Source organism: Pseudorca crassidens, chromosome 11 (assembly GCF_039906515.1).
Source record: "Pseudorca crassidens isolate mPseCra1 chromosome 11, mPseCra1.hap1, whole genome shotgun sequence".
NCBI classification, from domain to species: domain Eukaryota; kingdom Metazoa; phylum Chordata; class Mammalia; order Artiodactyla; family Delphinidae; genus Pseudorca; species Pseudorca crassidens.
Window position 1 is genome coordinate 97,482,312 of NC_090306.1, and position 15,135 is coordinate 97,497,446.

General features: G+C 42.0%; 1 protein-coding gene across 1 annotated transcript in view; it reads right to left on the reverse strand.

Moving 5' to 3' along the window:
• Positions 1 to 9,188: 9,188 nt before the first annotated feature.
• ENTHD1 (ENTH domain containing 1) overlaps positions 9,189 to 15,135 on the reverse strand; it is a 98,506-nt gene continuing 92,559 nt past the window's right edge. Inside the window, exon 6 of the mRNA XM_067698749.1 lies at positions 9,189 to 10,405. Within this exon, the coding sequence (XP_067554850.1) occupies positions 9,807 to 10,405 (599 nt within the window). The 3' untranslated portion in view covers positions 9,189 to 9,806. The remainder of the gene's footprint in view (positions 10,406 to 15,135) is intronic.

The window sequence follows — 15,135 nt, forward strand, 5'->3', positions numbered from 1 at the left end:
CAGAAAGACACACGATCGCTCCCAACCCCGTCCCGCCCCCTAGATTATTTTAAAATTCTTTAAAATTCAGAATGTTAATAACCAATTGCTTGTGAATACCAAGCACCTCTGTTTACTGCATTTTTCCATGCCCTGACGGTGATGGGCTGAGAAGCTGTCGAATACTGCTTCTGTTCTCATGTTAAACAGCAGAGCGTGGCTGCAAACCTCAGCAGATTAGTCATTGAAATTCACCCTTTTAAAGACTGTCATCTGGGCGTAGAGGCAGACTCGGGGTGGATAATCACCACTGCCCCCTTCCAGTGCATCTCAAGAATGTGCGGTATTCTGGTCTTTGTGTAATATTGTTTCCAACAGCTCTGGCTTTTAGGGGAAGGGGTGGAGATTAATGAGTCACATGAAAATACTAATTTCCATATATTAGAGATGATGAAATATGTTAATGGCTTAAACAGAGCTAATCTACAAGATTAAGAATGTAAACGACAACTTTAAGGGCAGAGACTCCATACTGAGTTTTTGGCAACTGACTAGAATGCTGATGCTTCCCTGTGCCAGGAGAGGGGCTGGAGGCGGCACAGCTAGTGGCGGGACAGGATGCCTCCTGCATCAGAAACCCGGGGGAGGTGTCCCGCCCGCTGCTCAGAGCTATGACCTTGAGCCATTGACTCAGCCTCTCTGAGGCTCCAATCTCTCATCCGCCTCGCTCTCCGAAGAGCCATGAGACTAAAGAGAGATGTATTCAAGTGCTTTGCCAACTGTAAGGTGTCCCACAAACGTTAGGAAGCACAAGGCCAAGGGGATTTGAACAGACTGAGCAGTGAAAACCTTCTGAGATGAATACCCGTTAAGCACGACGAACTCACGTGTTGAGATGTTCCTCCTGTAGCTTCCTAAGATGCCCTAAAAGAGGAAATCCACAGGCTTCGGGACGAGGCTTGTCGGCCAGCTCCCACCTACACGGCAGGTAGAAGAGCCTCTGGACCTTTGGTTCCTAAGTTGCTTGCCATTACTGTCTCCACTGGGGACCACAGCTGGTGAAGGGCACCTCCCCTCAGTACAGCCTTGACGATTTAGCGGCCAAGGTGGCAGGGCCACACTCGGCAATGGTTCCCAGCAACCCAGTAAGCTGGTCTGGGATCTGTCCAGCCACAGACTAGACGGCTGTGCTTGCAAAGGAGCCCACTCCCCGAGGACTGCCAGCTCGGTCCCCACCGCAGCTTTGGGGGAGAAGGCAGGGAAAGCCTGTCCTCCCCATGGGCTCTCACGGCCTCCAGAGGCTCCTGTTTATTCAGGGGTACAGACATGGATCTCGAGGCACGGTGGCATCTTCTGTAAGGGCACCTTGTCTCAGGAATGTAGGAAATTTTGGCTTCGTGTTTCCTGTGTCCTTTCACAGTCCCCACGAGGGGAGGTGTGCCTGCCGGCACTGCCTCGGATCCTGCTATGCTCCCACTGAGGCTGGGCCCTGCCTCCCAGCCAGCCTCCCATCGCAGACTGACCTCCCTGCCTCTTTCAGCCTCAGACCAACTTCTCAGTTACGCCCCTTCCGGCTCCTTGTCCAAAGGCTCTGCAACCGCCAGCTGACATGGTCCACAGCGGGTCTGTATTGACCGCCATCTGCCCTGTGAAAGGGACAGGCTGCTGTGCCTTCTGCGGCCCCGCATTCCCGGTGTCGCATCTGTTTGCCTCCCTCTTGCTAGTTCTCTTTATCTTTGGAATTTGTGCTTTTCACGCTGTGTATTTATTCTCAACTTCGGCTTAATCTCGTGTGTTACTGTTTCTGGTCAGTCCTTTCTCTGTTTTTGGTTTTTTGGGGGTGGAGGGAATACAGGTGGAACAGACAGGTTAAGGGTTAATAGAAGCAGCTCCTCCGGGGACTCCCTGGGACTCTCTCACACAGAGAGTGTGGACGTAAAGCAAATGCCACACCGTTAGCCCAGAGATAATGAAACTAACCACCAAGAGTCACTATGGAGAAAGAGCTCCCCATCACTTCTTCTTTTTTAAAATATTTATTTGGTTGCACCAGGTCTTAGTTGCAGCAGGCAAGCTCCTTAGTTGCCGCATGTGAACTCTTAGTTATGGCATGTGAACTCTTAGCTGCAGCATGTGGGATCTATTTCCCTGACCAGGGATCAAACCTGGGCCCCCTGCACTGGGAGCGTGGAGTCCTATGAACTGCGCCACCAGGGAAGTCCCCCATCACTTTTTAAAAAATGAAGTATGAGCATATTACTGTCGTATGTAACTGAATCAAAACTAATTTTTTCTTTAGTTTCTGTCGGCTGTTTCCGGGTTGCTCTCTGTGGTTTTCAAGTGCATATTATATACTCCAGAGGCAGAGACCCATCATACAAATGAAAATTCTCCACTGCTGGGGTGAACCACTGAACGCAATCCCCAATTAAAATCGTGTGTGTGAGGCTACGTGACATTTCCCAGGTTTAATTATGTGGGGAAAAGAAACCGGGACAGTCTCTCCACCTCCAAACCAGCTCTTACTATGTTCTAGCTTTCTCCAGGCTCTGCTAATTTGGGTCTAGACATGAAAGAGGGCAGGGAAGGGCTGGGAAGCGTGTGTGGAAGCAGAAAGTTCCTCAGCAACAGGAACCAACAGCAGAAGACCCAGAAGGTCTGGGGCAGCCACTTGAGCTGAGCAGTTCTAGAAACTGGGGGCAACCGGCTGGACAGCAGGGTGTGAATGGCGAGGGCAGCTGTGCCTGGCAGGAGCTCCAGCCCCTCCCCAAGCAGGGGCCAGACAGGCTAGGTGCACCCATCTTCCTCACTTTCCCATCCCAGCCAGTGGTACCACCGCCCCCTGGGTACCCTCACCCCGAATTGTGAGGCAGTTCAGCCAGCGGTGCAAGCACAAGCTCTACACCCAGACAGACCAGGGTTCCAGGTCTGGCTCTGACCCTTACAACTACCTGTGTGACCCTGAACAACCAACTTCCTTAGCTTTTCTCAGCCTCTGTTTTCTCATAAGCAATGTGGCAATCCCTTCCTGGTACAGTTGTTGAGAGATTTAAAAAGTGCTTAGAACATTGTTAGCAGTCAGTGAATGTCAACCACTCTTATTGTTGTTGCTGATGCACACACACACCCCAGAATTCTGGAGCTCATCCTTGATTCATTCCTATTTCACATCCTCCAGTTTTAATCAATCACCAAGTCCTAGAACTACCGCTTTTTGCATTTTGCTTCATTGTTCTATGGCGTAAGAATGATGCAGTAACACTATAGGGGACAAGCTCTCAACTGCAGCACAACTGAACACACAGACTGTCATCTTTTATAATGGCATTTTACTGTTTGAATAGCTACGAATGCCCGAAGCCGTAATTCTGCAGTAATTACCATATCTTTGAGAACTTTCTGCACCATCAGTGAGAAGACAATTTGAAATTACCAGCAAACACCTAGTTTCTTCTGAGCCAACTGACTCTTTTCTAAGCCTGCCTGCTGCTAAAAGGTGGCACATGTATTCTGCCATAACGATAATATGGCTGGCCTCCCCAAATTACTTGGTGTTCTGCAAGAAATAAAAATCTCTCAGTTCCACATACCTAAACCTTTTTTATCACATCTCAGAATCCACTCTATTAAAGTGAAACCTAGAACAACAGTCCCCAGTATACTGAGTACGTAACTGATTTGCCAAGTTGTCCTCTGCTCCCTTTCTCTGTGAAATGAAGGCACACGAAAGAAGAGGCTCCTTGGGCAGCCAGGAGCAAACCACTGTCACCACAAACTCATTTGGTGAGGAGATGAGTCACCAAGGTCTCCAAAACCCCCTTTTAAAGGCTATTTTTACCCATTTGTGAATGGATTTTGGAAACCCTTTAACCCCCACGTTTCTATGACACTTTATTTTCAATACGATCCATTTCCTTGTCACTCGGTCCTTTTCTGTTATTTAGTCTATAAATGCTACCTACCCATCACCTACTGTGTCGACGCATAAAGGTAAGCTAAAGTGCTCACATTTCTGACCCACCAGTTCGCAGTCCTATCCTCAAATTCTCCTAGTTCTGGATCCCAGCTTTTGTACATGTTGTTCTCTCTGCCTAGAAAATTCTCTCTCTACCCTAACCCCCTTTGCTTTACTAAATCCTTCTTATCCTTCAGAATTCAGTTTGGACTTCATTTCCCTCGGGATGCAGTCCCTGACCCCCAGATCAGAGCTGGTTGTGGCTTTACACCAGGCTCTCCCACACCGTCCTGTGCTTCCCAAATTCACAGGACTTACACATTACACTCTAATTGCCCATTTATCTGTCTGTGTCTCCACTAAACCGTGCCTCTGAAGACAGGACCGCATCCATCTTGTTCACCATTGTATCCCCAATGTCTAGCAAACTGCCTACTCATAAAGGGCACTTAATAAATGTTTAAAGAATGAACACGAGTAATTTGACAGCAAACAAACTGTAAAATATTTTTATAACTGCCTTATAATAAGATCCTCAAGTTCCAAGTAAAATGCTTACGAGAATAACATCTAATGAAGTATTTTTAATCTGAGATAATTACGAAGTCAATCAGAATATACCCACTCCTAATTTAAGCCAAGTTTGTTCTATTCGTTTAATGAAGTTGGCTAAATAGAAACTCAAATAAGTGCTTGTTAATTATGCTAATTAACAAATGCTTGAATTAAAATATATGAGCTATGTAAAACCTAGTTAAAATATGAAGTTATGGGCTTCCCTGGTGGCGCACTGGTTGAGAGTCCGCCTGCCGATGCAGGGGACGCGGGTTCGTGCCCCGGTCCGGGAGGATCCCACATGCCACGGAGCGGCTGGGCCCGTGAGCCATGGCCACTGGGCCTGCGCGTCCGGAGCCTGTGCTCCGCAACGGGAGAGGCCACAACAGTGAGAGGCCCGCGTACCGCAAAAAAAAAAAAAATCTGAAGTTACTATGTGCATGCAACAAGCACATAGTAAGTAAAGTAGTTTCTCAAAGGGATAGTTTTTGTTGCCTCAATTATTCGTGGGGTTTCTCTAAACAAGTAAATTTCAAGATGTCTGACGTAGTACTTCTTGGTGATGGGGGGTGGGGAGTGAAGAATGCTTTATCTCTGGAAACATTTTCTTCTCAACTGTTGGCAGCGTACAACTAAGAAGTTCTACAGACACTACAAAAAAGAGATATTGTATCCTACTGCCCCTTAAGAATCCACTGGTGGATCTCCCAGATGCATGAAGAAAGCCAACAGAAGATGTCTTAAGATTTCACACTTACTTTATGCTCTGCTTTATTTCATAAAGAAGTTTATTTGCCCAACATGTCATTAGTGGCATTTATTTCAATAACACTGGAATTCATATTTCAGCTCAAAAGTTATTTCCTTAAAGAATTCTTTCACCAGGTCAAATCCTATATATTCTTTCCCAGAACTATTAGCCTCTCACATTTTAAAAAACAATTTGATTAATCTATCAAATTTCTCCAGAATTCTAGAACTCAAGCTGTGTGAGGACAGGAACTATATCTGATTTTGCTCAGCACTGTATCCCCAGGGCCTGGTACAGAATCTTATAAATAACAGGCACTGAAAAAGACAGAGACCTGACAGGCAAATGATCACATAAGCCACTTTTCCCTGAGAGCACTTGCTGAGTTCAACAAATTCCAACTTTCATTTTGATGGCCTTGAAAGGTGATAGGAACAGAAATTACTGCACACAAGGTGGGGCATCTAACAAGAGATACTCCTTACAACAAAGTGGAATCCAATGGCTATGCATTGAGAATGAATTAGAAATGAATCATCTCTTATGAGGAATTTAAGTCGGAGATTAACCTGGGTATTCTAGAAAACTTCAAGCCATGACCTTGATTTACCTAACCAGTATGGTGGTGCAATAGAACCTGGCACTTGGCAGAAGCAACAAACAAATTCTTGTGTTAACTGTACAAATAAATTTTCAAGTGTCATGACCAGCACATAGTCAAAAATAATCAGGTACGTTGGGACTTCCCTGGTGGCACAGTGGTTAAGAATCCACCTGGCCAATGCAGGGGACCAGGGTTTGAGCCCTGGTCCGGGAAGATCCCACATGCTGCGGAGCAACTAAGCCCTTGCGCCACAACTACTGAGCCTGTGCTCTAGAGCCCACGAACCGCAATTACTGAGCCTGCGTGCCTAGAGTCCGTGCTCCACAACAAGAGAAGCCACCACAATGAGAAGCCTGCACACCACAACGAAGAGTAGCCTCCTCTCTCTGCAACTAGAGAAAGCCTGTGTGTGGCAACGAAGACCCAATGCAGCCAAAAATCAATCAATCAATAAATTTATATAAAAAAATCAGGTACACAAGAAACATAACATCATGAGCACAAATCAGCAGGGCAACAGATAACAAAAACAGACCTGCAAAAACCTTAGGTGCTAGAATTACCAGAGAGTACAATATGCTGGAAAATTAAGAAACACACTTCTACATTTCTTCATGATAGGAATTAGACTATATTGTGAGCCAAAAGACAATGAAAATATTATCAATACCTACCAAAACTTGTGGTTCAGTGCTGAAGCCACTTCAGAAAATAGTTTGTCAATTCCTCAAAAAGTTAAACCTAAGAATTACCATATGACTCAGCAATTCAACTCCTAGGTATATGACCAAGAGAAATGAAAACACATGTTCACACAAATTCATAACAGACAAAAAGTGCAAACAACCCAAGTGTCCATGATGAATGATTAAACAAAATGTGGTATATATCCATATAAAGCAGTATTATTCAGCCATAAAAAGGAATGAAGTACTGATATATGTTACAACATGGATGAACCTAAAAAACATTATGATAAATGAAAGAAGCCAGACACAAAAAGCCAAGTATTATATATTCCATTTATATGGGATATTCAGAATAAGCAAATTCATGGAGACAGAAAGTAGATTAGTAGTTGTCAGGGGCTTGGAGGAGGGGGAAATGATGAGTGGCTACTAACAGGTATGGATGTCTTTTTTGTGGTAATAAAAATGTTCTAGAATAGGATAGTGGAACCTTGTGAATAAACTAAAACCACTAAATTGCACACTTTAAAAGGGTAAATTTTATGGTATGTGAATTATATCTCAATTTTTAAAAATTGTGGATTGCAGCTATGTAAAGGAAAATGTATAGCCTTAAATGCATGTATTAAGCCATTCTTAATAGTTCCTATCAAGAATACTTTCTAGTTTACTTACTATTTTTACTAGTAAGAATTCTATACTAGTTTGCTTGCCATTCCTAGTAACAAAGATATGCTTGAAAATATCTGCAAGAAACATAGACCTATGAAAAGCAATAAAGCAGATTTTAAAAGAACCAAGTAGAATTCTAGAAATGAAAAATACAATAACTCAATTAAAAATCCGATGGGAAGATTTAACAACAGATTAGACATAGCTGAGGAGAGAATTAGTTAACTGGAAGGTAGGTTGGGAAATAATTACCCTGATTCATGCAATAGGTATGCTGAAGTATTCTGTTGTAATGTGTCATGATATCTGAAACTTACTTTCAAAGGGCTCAGCAAAACATGTTTTTGTGTGTGTCTACCTACATAATGTGCATACAGACATACATGTGTTTAGCAGCAGAGGGGGATAAAGCAAACATGGCAACATGTTAAAAATTGGTGAATCTGAATAAAGGCAATATGGATGTGCAATGTACAACTATACACTGAACATTTTTATGAACTATTCTATTCTAAAATTTAAAAATGGTAAATTAGCAAAACGGTAGCACTTACAATAGCATAAAAATATCAAGAACAAAGAATTAGGTCTTTAAAAAAGAAATAGAAGCCCTATGTGGGGGAAATAATGAGCCTATCGAAAAACATTAGGAGAACATTTATATGGACATAGAGATATACCATGTTCATGGATTAGAAGATTAAATTTTTAAAAATTCCCCCAAATTGATTAATAGACTTAATGCAACTTTGTTCAAAATCTAATAGGGCTTTGGAAAGAACTTGACAAGATGATTCTGTAATGCATACAGAAGACAAAAGGGCCAAGAATAGAAAAACCCTCTTGGATTCCAAACACTACACACTGTATTTTTTTTGTTCTTACTTCAGTGGTGGCTCTTTCTCAGCTCCTTCATTGGTTCTCCAACTTCTTCCTGATCTCATGTTAGAATGCCCCAGGGCTCAGGCCTTCAACTCTTTTCCACTTTCACACTGACTCCTTTGGTGATTTCATCCAGTCTCCTAGCTCTCAATAAAAATCAACTACTAACTCTCAGCCTCCATTCCAATCTAGACCTGTCTCTCAAACTCACTCTCATATCCAACTGTTTACTTGATATCTTTAATTGGTTATCTAATAGATATATGATATTTAACAAAATGGATGCCTCAATTTTTTTTCTGTCTTCAACTTTCCTCATCTCAGTTGATGGCAACTTCATCCTGAATTTTAGTTGCTTAGTCCAATACCTTGTGTTCATCTTTGACTCCTCTCTTTCTCATATATTTTATACAACCCATCAGCAAATCCCTAAACGAATCACTTCTCACTTTCCTTTACTATGCTCACCCTGGTTTGAGCCACATCAGCTCTTACCTGGCTAACTTCAACAGCCTTCTGATTGGCTTACCTGTCTCATCCCATGTCCCTGCACTAACAGTCCCCTCTAGTTCCTAACCGAGTTTGCATGATGAAAATCAGTTTTGATTTGGGAGTGGCACCCAGGGCATTAGAATACTTTTTAAATGTCTCATACTTCTTCAAAATTATCAGATATTATTTTGCCCTTTGGTTAGTAATTGTTGAAACTGAGTGACAGGTACATGGAGCCCTTTACACTATTCTTTCAAATAAATATGAAATGAAACGAAAGCTTCTCTGGTGACTCTACCACTTTTTTTTTTTTCTATTTTCTTTTTGGCTGCACTGCTTGGCATGAGGAATCTTAGTTCCCTGGCCACTCGCCCTGCAGTGGAAGCACGCAGTCTTAACCACTGGACTGCCAGGGAAGTCCTCTGGTAACTCTAATCTGCAGCAGGATTGAGAAACAACGGTCTGTAATCCCAAAACCAGAGCATTTTCCCTATAAGTAATTGAGACATTTCTACTTGAAAGGCAGTCTTAAAGAATTTAAAAGATACATGTAAGATGAAAAACACCAAATTTATTTTCCAAAATACAAGAAAAAGAGTACACATTTAAATTCACTTTGCAATATACATTAACAACAACAACAACAAACCACCTGTTCCATGTCCTACTTGTCTCAACTTAACTCTCAACCAACAGTGGCATTTGCAAGAAGGGAAAGATTTCTGGCCCTTGGTTTGCAGAACCTGAAACTTGACATTAGAACATGTGAAATGTACACTCCAGACTCAGTTCTTCTAAATCAAGGCAAAGGTTTGTTAACAATGAACCTCCATACAGACGGAAAATGAAGGGCTTCTTACTACCAATTTATCCAAAAGCTCTAGAACAGTCATTTGCAGTTTGAAGTCTGACCACAACTTTCACTAGTGCTCAATGTATTTTGAGGTAAAGTACAGATCGTGGAAGAATGAAATTCTCTTCAGTTTCAAATGAACTAATATCTAAATCTGAAAATATTATCAAAGGTGATTCTTTCTCTCTGTAAAAAAATAAACCACCCAAATGAATTTATTGGTTTGAAATATACTTGTTTAATAAACCTGACAAGGAAAAATCAAACCAACAACCTATTTTTGCCATAGTAATGAGAAACTATAAAAGGTTAATTTCTTAGTCCTTGGGAAGTGACACCACATGAGTTCTATAAAAAAATGGCTATTGAGATTGCTAGACTCGATGTGAGCACCCCTCAGAATACTGGGGAGACGGCAGAGACTTGTTTATTTGGGGACTATTCCCACTCATGCTTACCAGATGGTTATTGATGACATTAAGTTCTTGTATCACCATGCTCAGATCTTCATGTAATTTAACTATTGCATTATTCACCTCCCTTAGAAGAACGTTAGTGGAATCATTTGTTTCAGGCTCCCTAGGCAGGTCTTTGGTTGCCTGAAAACTAGAACAGGACATAGAGGTGAAATGGTCTACATTTTGGGTGGAAAATGCTACCCAATTACTGCTAGAAATAGGACTTGTCTTCTTTTTGGCAGAATCAGAGTTGTCTGGAAGAATTTCCAGTAGGTTGAGGTGGTCATTTTCCTCTTCATCAGAGGACAGTGGGCCCCTAGGAGCAAAAGGGTGATGAACCCTGGCTGTCTTATCTTTAACAGAGGCAGGCGAAGATTGTTGATGGGACAAACTCCAGAAGGAAGGTCCAGCCAAAATTGGGGGTGAGAGATGAACAGACTTCTTTGGAGAGGCTGAATCAGGAGATGACACGGATAAAGTAGAAAAGGAGGATGCCCCCTTAGAGGCAGCTGAAACTAAAATGTATAAATGACAGACAAAGATTAGGCAACATACAAATGACAGTAATAGCTAAAATAATTTTACAATGTAAAATCCTATCTGGTCTCACTTAAATAAATTACTTAGAATTTTATATGTTAAATAGTCATAATAAGCCCAAATAAACCCAAAGCAAGAAATAGAGAAAATCTGAAGCTGTGTTTATGTGTCAATAATTCCACGGAAATGAAACTAAAATAGGAATATCAATATTCATCTTGACTCTCAAACGTTGCCCAATATATTTTTACACTACACTTATCAGAGACAGCAGAAAAGTAAAGTATTACACGGTATTCTACTCACTGCCAGCATTTTAAGTTGACATTTAAAGTAGAAAGTGTGAGAAACCTGTAACTTAGATTCCTTCATTTTTTTTTTTTTTTGACAGAAAATATTATGGCAAAATGAACAACTAACTACAAGTACCCCACAGTTATAAAACTAATCTTTTTCTCTTAATGGTCAAATATAGTCAAGACTGAGTCCAACCCATCTGAGATCCAGGACACTTCAGCACATGTATATAATTTTTTTTTTTCCTCCAAGAAACTGTAAGTAAAATCAAAAGCATTCTAAGCCTATTTTCCATAAAATTAAAAATCTGATAACGTTTTAAACTTCCCTTCAGGCAAAATCATATTAAATCTCTTCTTTCACACTTCACTCCAAATCATTATTTCCCAAACTGTTCTGGGGAACACTGTGTTCCTTAAGATGTAAAAAGATGTTTTGTGAGAACAGGGCTTCAAAGTCAAGACTAGCCAATTGCATACTGTGCCTCCCGTTAGGGGATTAACAATGTCCGTTAGCATATTTAAGGTTCTGAGAAATCGACAGTACAGCTGGCCCTTGAACAACATGGGGGTTAGGGGCGCTGGCCCTCTGCACATTTGAAAATCCCTGTATAACTTTACAGTTGGCCCTCCATACCCGAGGTTCTGAATCAGCAGGTTCAATCAACCTCAGATCCTGTGGTACTGTACTACATGCTTATTGAAAAAAATCATGTGTAAGTAGACCCATGCAGTTCAAACCCATGTTGTTCCAGGGCCACCTGTAATTTATTCAAGTGTTTTCCAAACTTTCTTGGGCACAGAACTTTTTCTTGTCTCCTTGGAATGTCTATTTACATTCACTTATGTCTTAGGTGGTAAAAATTGGCAAATTCCAGTGCTGAAGTCTTTGTAACTAACTCTGTGCTTGTTACTTAAAAAACAAAACAAAACAAACGTATTCACTATAAGTCATAGAAAAGGGGAATTAATGCTTACCATTTAGCACTTATCTCTCTATAGTAATTTTATTTTACATATTCATGCCCCTCTAAACCAAACTAGACCTCCTGTAGAACACGTGGCCAGGGCAGGCAGCTTCTGTTTTCTGCTTCAAAGCTCTCTGAGGCCTATCTCCAGTTCTCAGGAAAGAATTCCCATCACAAAACTTTTGGGGGGTGAAATGAGTATTCTCAGCTGATGCAGCAGCAGGACACAAAAAGGAAAGTAGGAACTTGACGCACACACGGTCAAGACAGGACAAGCACACTGAGGACTCTAGGTCAGGCCTATCCAGACATTCTATCCTTGGATTAAAAAGAGGGTATGTGGTAATGGGCATGCCAATGACGAAAGCCTCAGCATATCTGTGTTCTGAGTCACACAGCGACACTCTGAGCTCCACTCACAGCTGTCATCTGACATGTCCCTTCGCCATCCTCCTGTTTTCTATATCCCAGGTCTTTCTCTTTTTCTTGGTCTACTCTCGTGCTGGAGTAGCACGTTCTCCAGTAGTTCACTGAAAAAGGATGCGTGAGAAGTAAAATTTTGAGAACGCACGTGTCTGAAAATGTCTGTGTTCTACTTTTAGGCTTAATGATATTTGGTTAGGTATAAAATTCTGGGCCAGAAATCCTTTCTTTCAGAATTGTGAAGGCAGAATTCCACTGTCTTCTTGCTTCCAGTGTTGCTGCTCTGGAGTGGGAGTCATTCCATTCATTGTACATAACTGTATGTAACGGTTTTCTCTCTGAAGTTTCATGGAATTTCCTCTTTGTCCACCGTGTTTGGAGGCTTCTCTGTGTGCCCCAAGGGTGACTTCATTGAGGTCAACTGAAAGTCAACTGACTTTTAATCAGGAACTCATTTCCTTCAGCTTTAGAAACTTTTCTTTACTGCTTTAATAATTTATTTTCTCCTCTCTGTTTTCTCTGTGTTCTTTTTCTGAACCTCTAACTAGTCCGGGTGTTAGGTCTCCTGGACTAGTCCTCTAATCTTGTCTCCCATCTTCCCTACATTTGTCTTTGTGCTCTGCTTCCTCAGAGAGTTTTGTCAACTTTAGCTTTCAATCCTACCACTGAGTTGTTAATTTCTGCTATTATATTTTTAATTTCCAAGAGCTATTATTTGGGGGTTCTCAGAAATTCTTTTTGTACCACCCTGTTTTGTTTCATGGGTGTCACATATTCTCTTATCCCTTGTTTCAATGTTCCACGTTAGAAGTTTCTTTCAGATGTCTGGAACACCTTGCTGTCTGCTTATGATTAAGAGTGAAAAGTTACAAAGTCGATTGGAAGCTCTGAGTGTAAGTGTGAGACTTGTCAACACTGAGCTTCAGTGTATAGTCATTTCAGTGGGTCATCTGTTGGGGAACCACTAATGTCAGTATCTTTGGTTCTTTCCTCTGAGGGTTATAGGTTCTTGTGAGAACAGTTTCTCTCTCTTGCCTAGAAGGTAAAGATCTGGCTCTCAGTGTGCTAGGAGTCTAGCAGGGAAAGGAGACGGGGTTCTCAGCATTCAGCATTTGGTTTGCATATGGTCACTTAATCCTGTAGTGTTTGTTATAGGACCTGCACACTCAACTCTACCTAGCATCTCTCATTTCAGAGACCCTCCACCCACCTTCTCCAGAAAACAAATCTCCAGACTTCTGCCAGAGGTTGTGACAGTGGGCGAATATTCAGGGCAATTGTTCATCTGTTTGGCACGGAGGAAAAGTCTAAGGATTTAAATTGCTTTTCAAATAACTATTTTCTAATTCTCTTTATTTAGCACCACACTCCAATAACAACATGTGGAGTAGGCTTTATAACCCCATTTATTTTATTTTTATTTATTCATTTATTATTTTTATTTTTTGCAGTACGCGGGCCTCTCGCTGCTGTGGCCTCTCCCGCTGTGGAGCACAGGCTCCAGACGCGCAGGCTCAGCGGCCATGGCTCACGGGCCCAGCTGCTCCGTGGCATGTGGCATCCTCCCGGACCGGGACACGAACTCACGTCCCCTGCATCGGCAGGTGGACTCTCAACTACTGCGCCACCAGGGAAGCCCCATTTATTTTATTTTATTTTTAAATAAATTTATTTTTGGCGTGTTGGGTCTTCGTTGCTGCACGCTGCACACGGGCTTTCCCTAGTTGCGGTGAGCGGGGGCCACTCCTCGCTGCAGTGCACGGGCTTCTCATTGCGGTGGCTTCTCTTGTTGCAGAGCATGGGCTCCAGGCGTGCAGGCTTCAGGAGTTGTGGCACGTGGGCTCAGTAGTAGTGGCTCTCGGACTCCAGAGTGCAGGCTCGGCAATTGTGGCACACGGGCTCAGCTGCTCTGTGGCACGTGGGATCTTCCCGGACCAGGGCTTGAACCTGTGTCCCCTGCATTGGCAGGCAGATGCTTAACCACTGCACCACCAGCAAAGTCCCTATAACTCCATTTAAAACATGAGGCAAAGGTATCTCAAGGAGGCAAAGAAACTTTCCCAAGATCACAGGACTAAAAAGGGGCAGAGATGAGACTCAAATTCTAGTCTCTGATGTTAAACCATATAATCTAACCCACTAAGCTCTAAGTCCACACCATTCTACTATAATTATTTTTACAGTATTAGAGAATTATGTTAAATTCTGGATATAAAATTGAGAAGGCAGGCAACCAGGATGATGAGGGAATATGACAACCATTCCTTATATAAAGATACATAAGGAATGGTTGATGGATATGCACATCTTTATTCAAAAAGGGATAGGAGGACAAAGGGTAAGAGGCTATATTTGGTTATTGGAAAATAGTCACAAAATCTTAGTAATATTTCTCTCCCTTTTCTCATATTGTGCACAAGTTGGAACTGGGGTTAACAGGTGAAAGTAATAGGAAAAGAGATTTCAGCCCAATTTAAAAAAGAAAACTTTTTAATAGTCATGGTTTTCCACCCATGAAATGAGCTGCTTTGGGAAGTGGTGAGTTTCTTGGTACTCATGGAGCTCATGCACAGCCTGAATGACCATTTGGCAGGAATGTTTCAGGCAAGATCAACGCATCATGTGACAGAACTATATATCCTTGGTGAGATTCTAAGATTCTAGGACCCAAAACACATATGTTAAGAGTACTAAGAAACTGTTCTAGAAATAATTCACTCTGGTCAGGAAGAATGATTTCATAAGGAACATTTAAGAAGGCCAGGAAGAAAATAATATTTGAGTCAAATACTAATATAATGTTATATATGTAAAGATAACACAGTCATGATAGTCACACGTGTATGACGTGATGAGTATCTGGTATTCCACTTTATGTGTAGTGTTTCTCAGAGTGTGATTCCTGAACCAGGAGCAGCAGCAACATTACCTGGTTATTTGTTAGAGATGAACTTCTTGGGCCCCACCCCGGACCAACTGAATCAGACACTTGCGAGGATAGGTTGGGCTCAGGAGTTT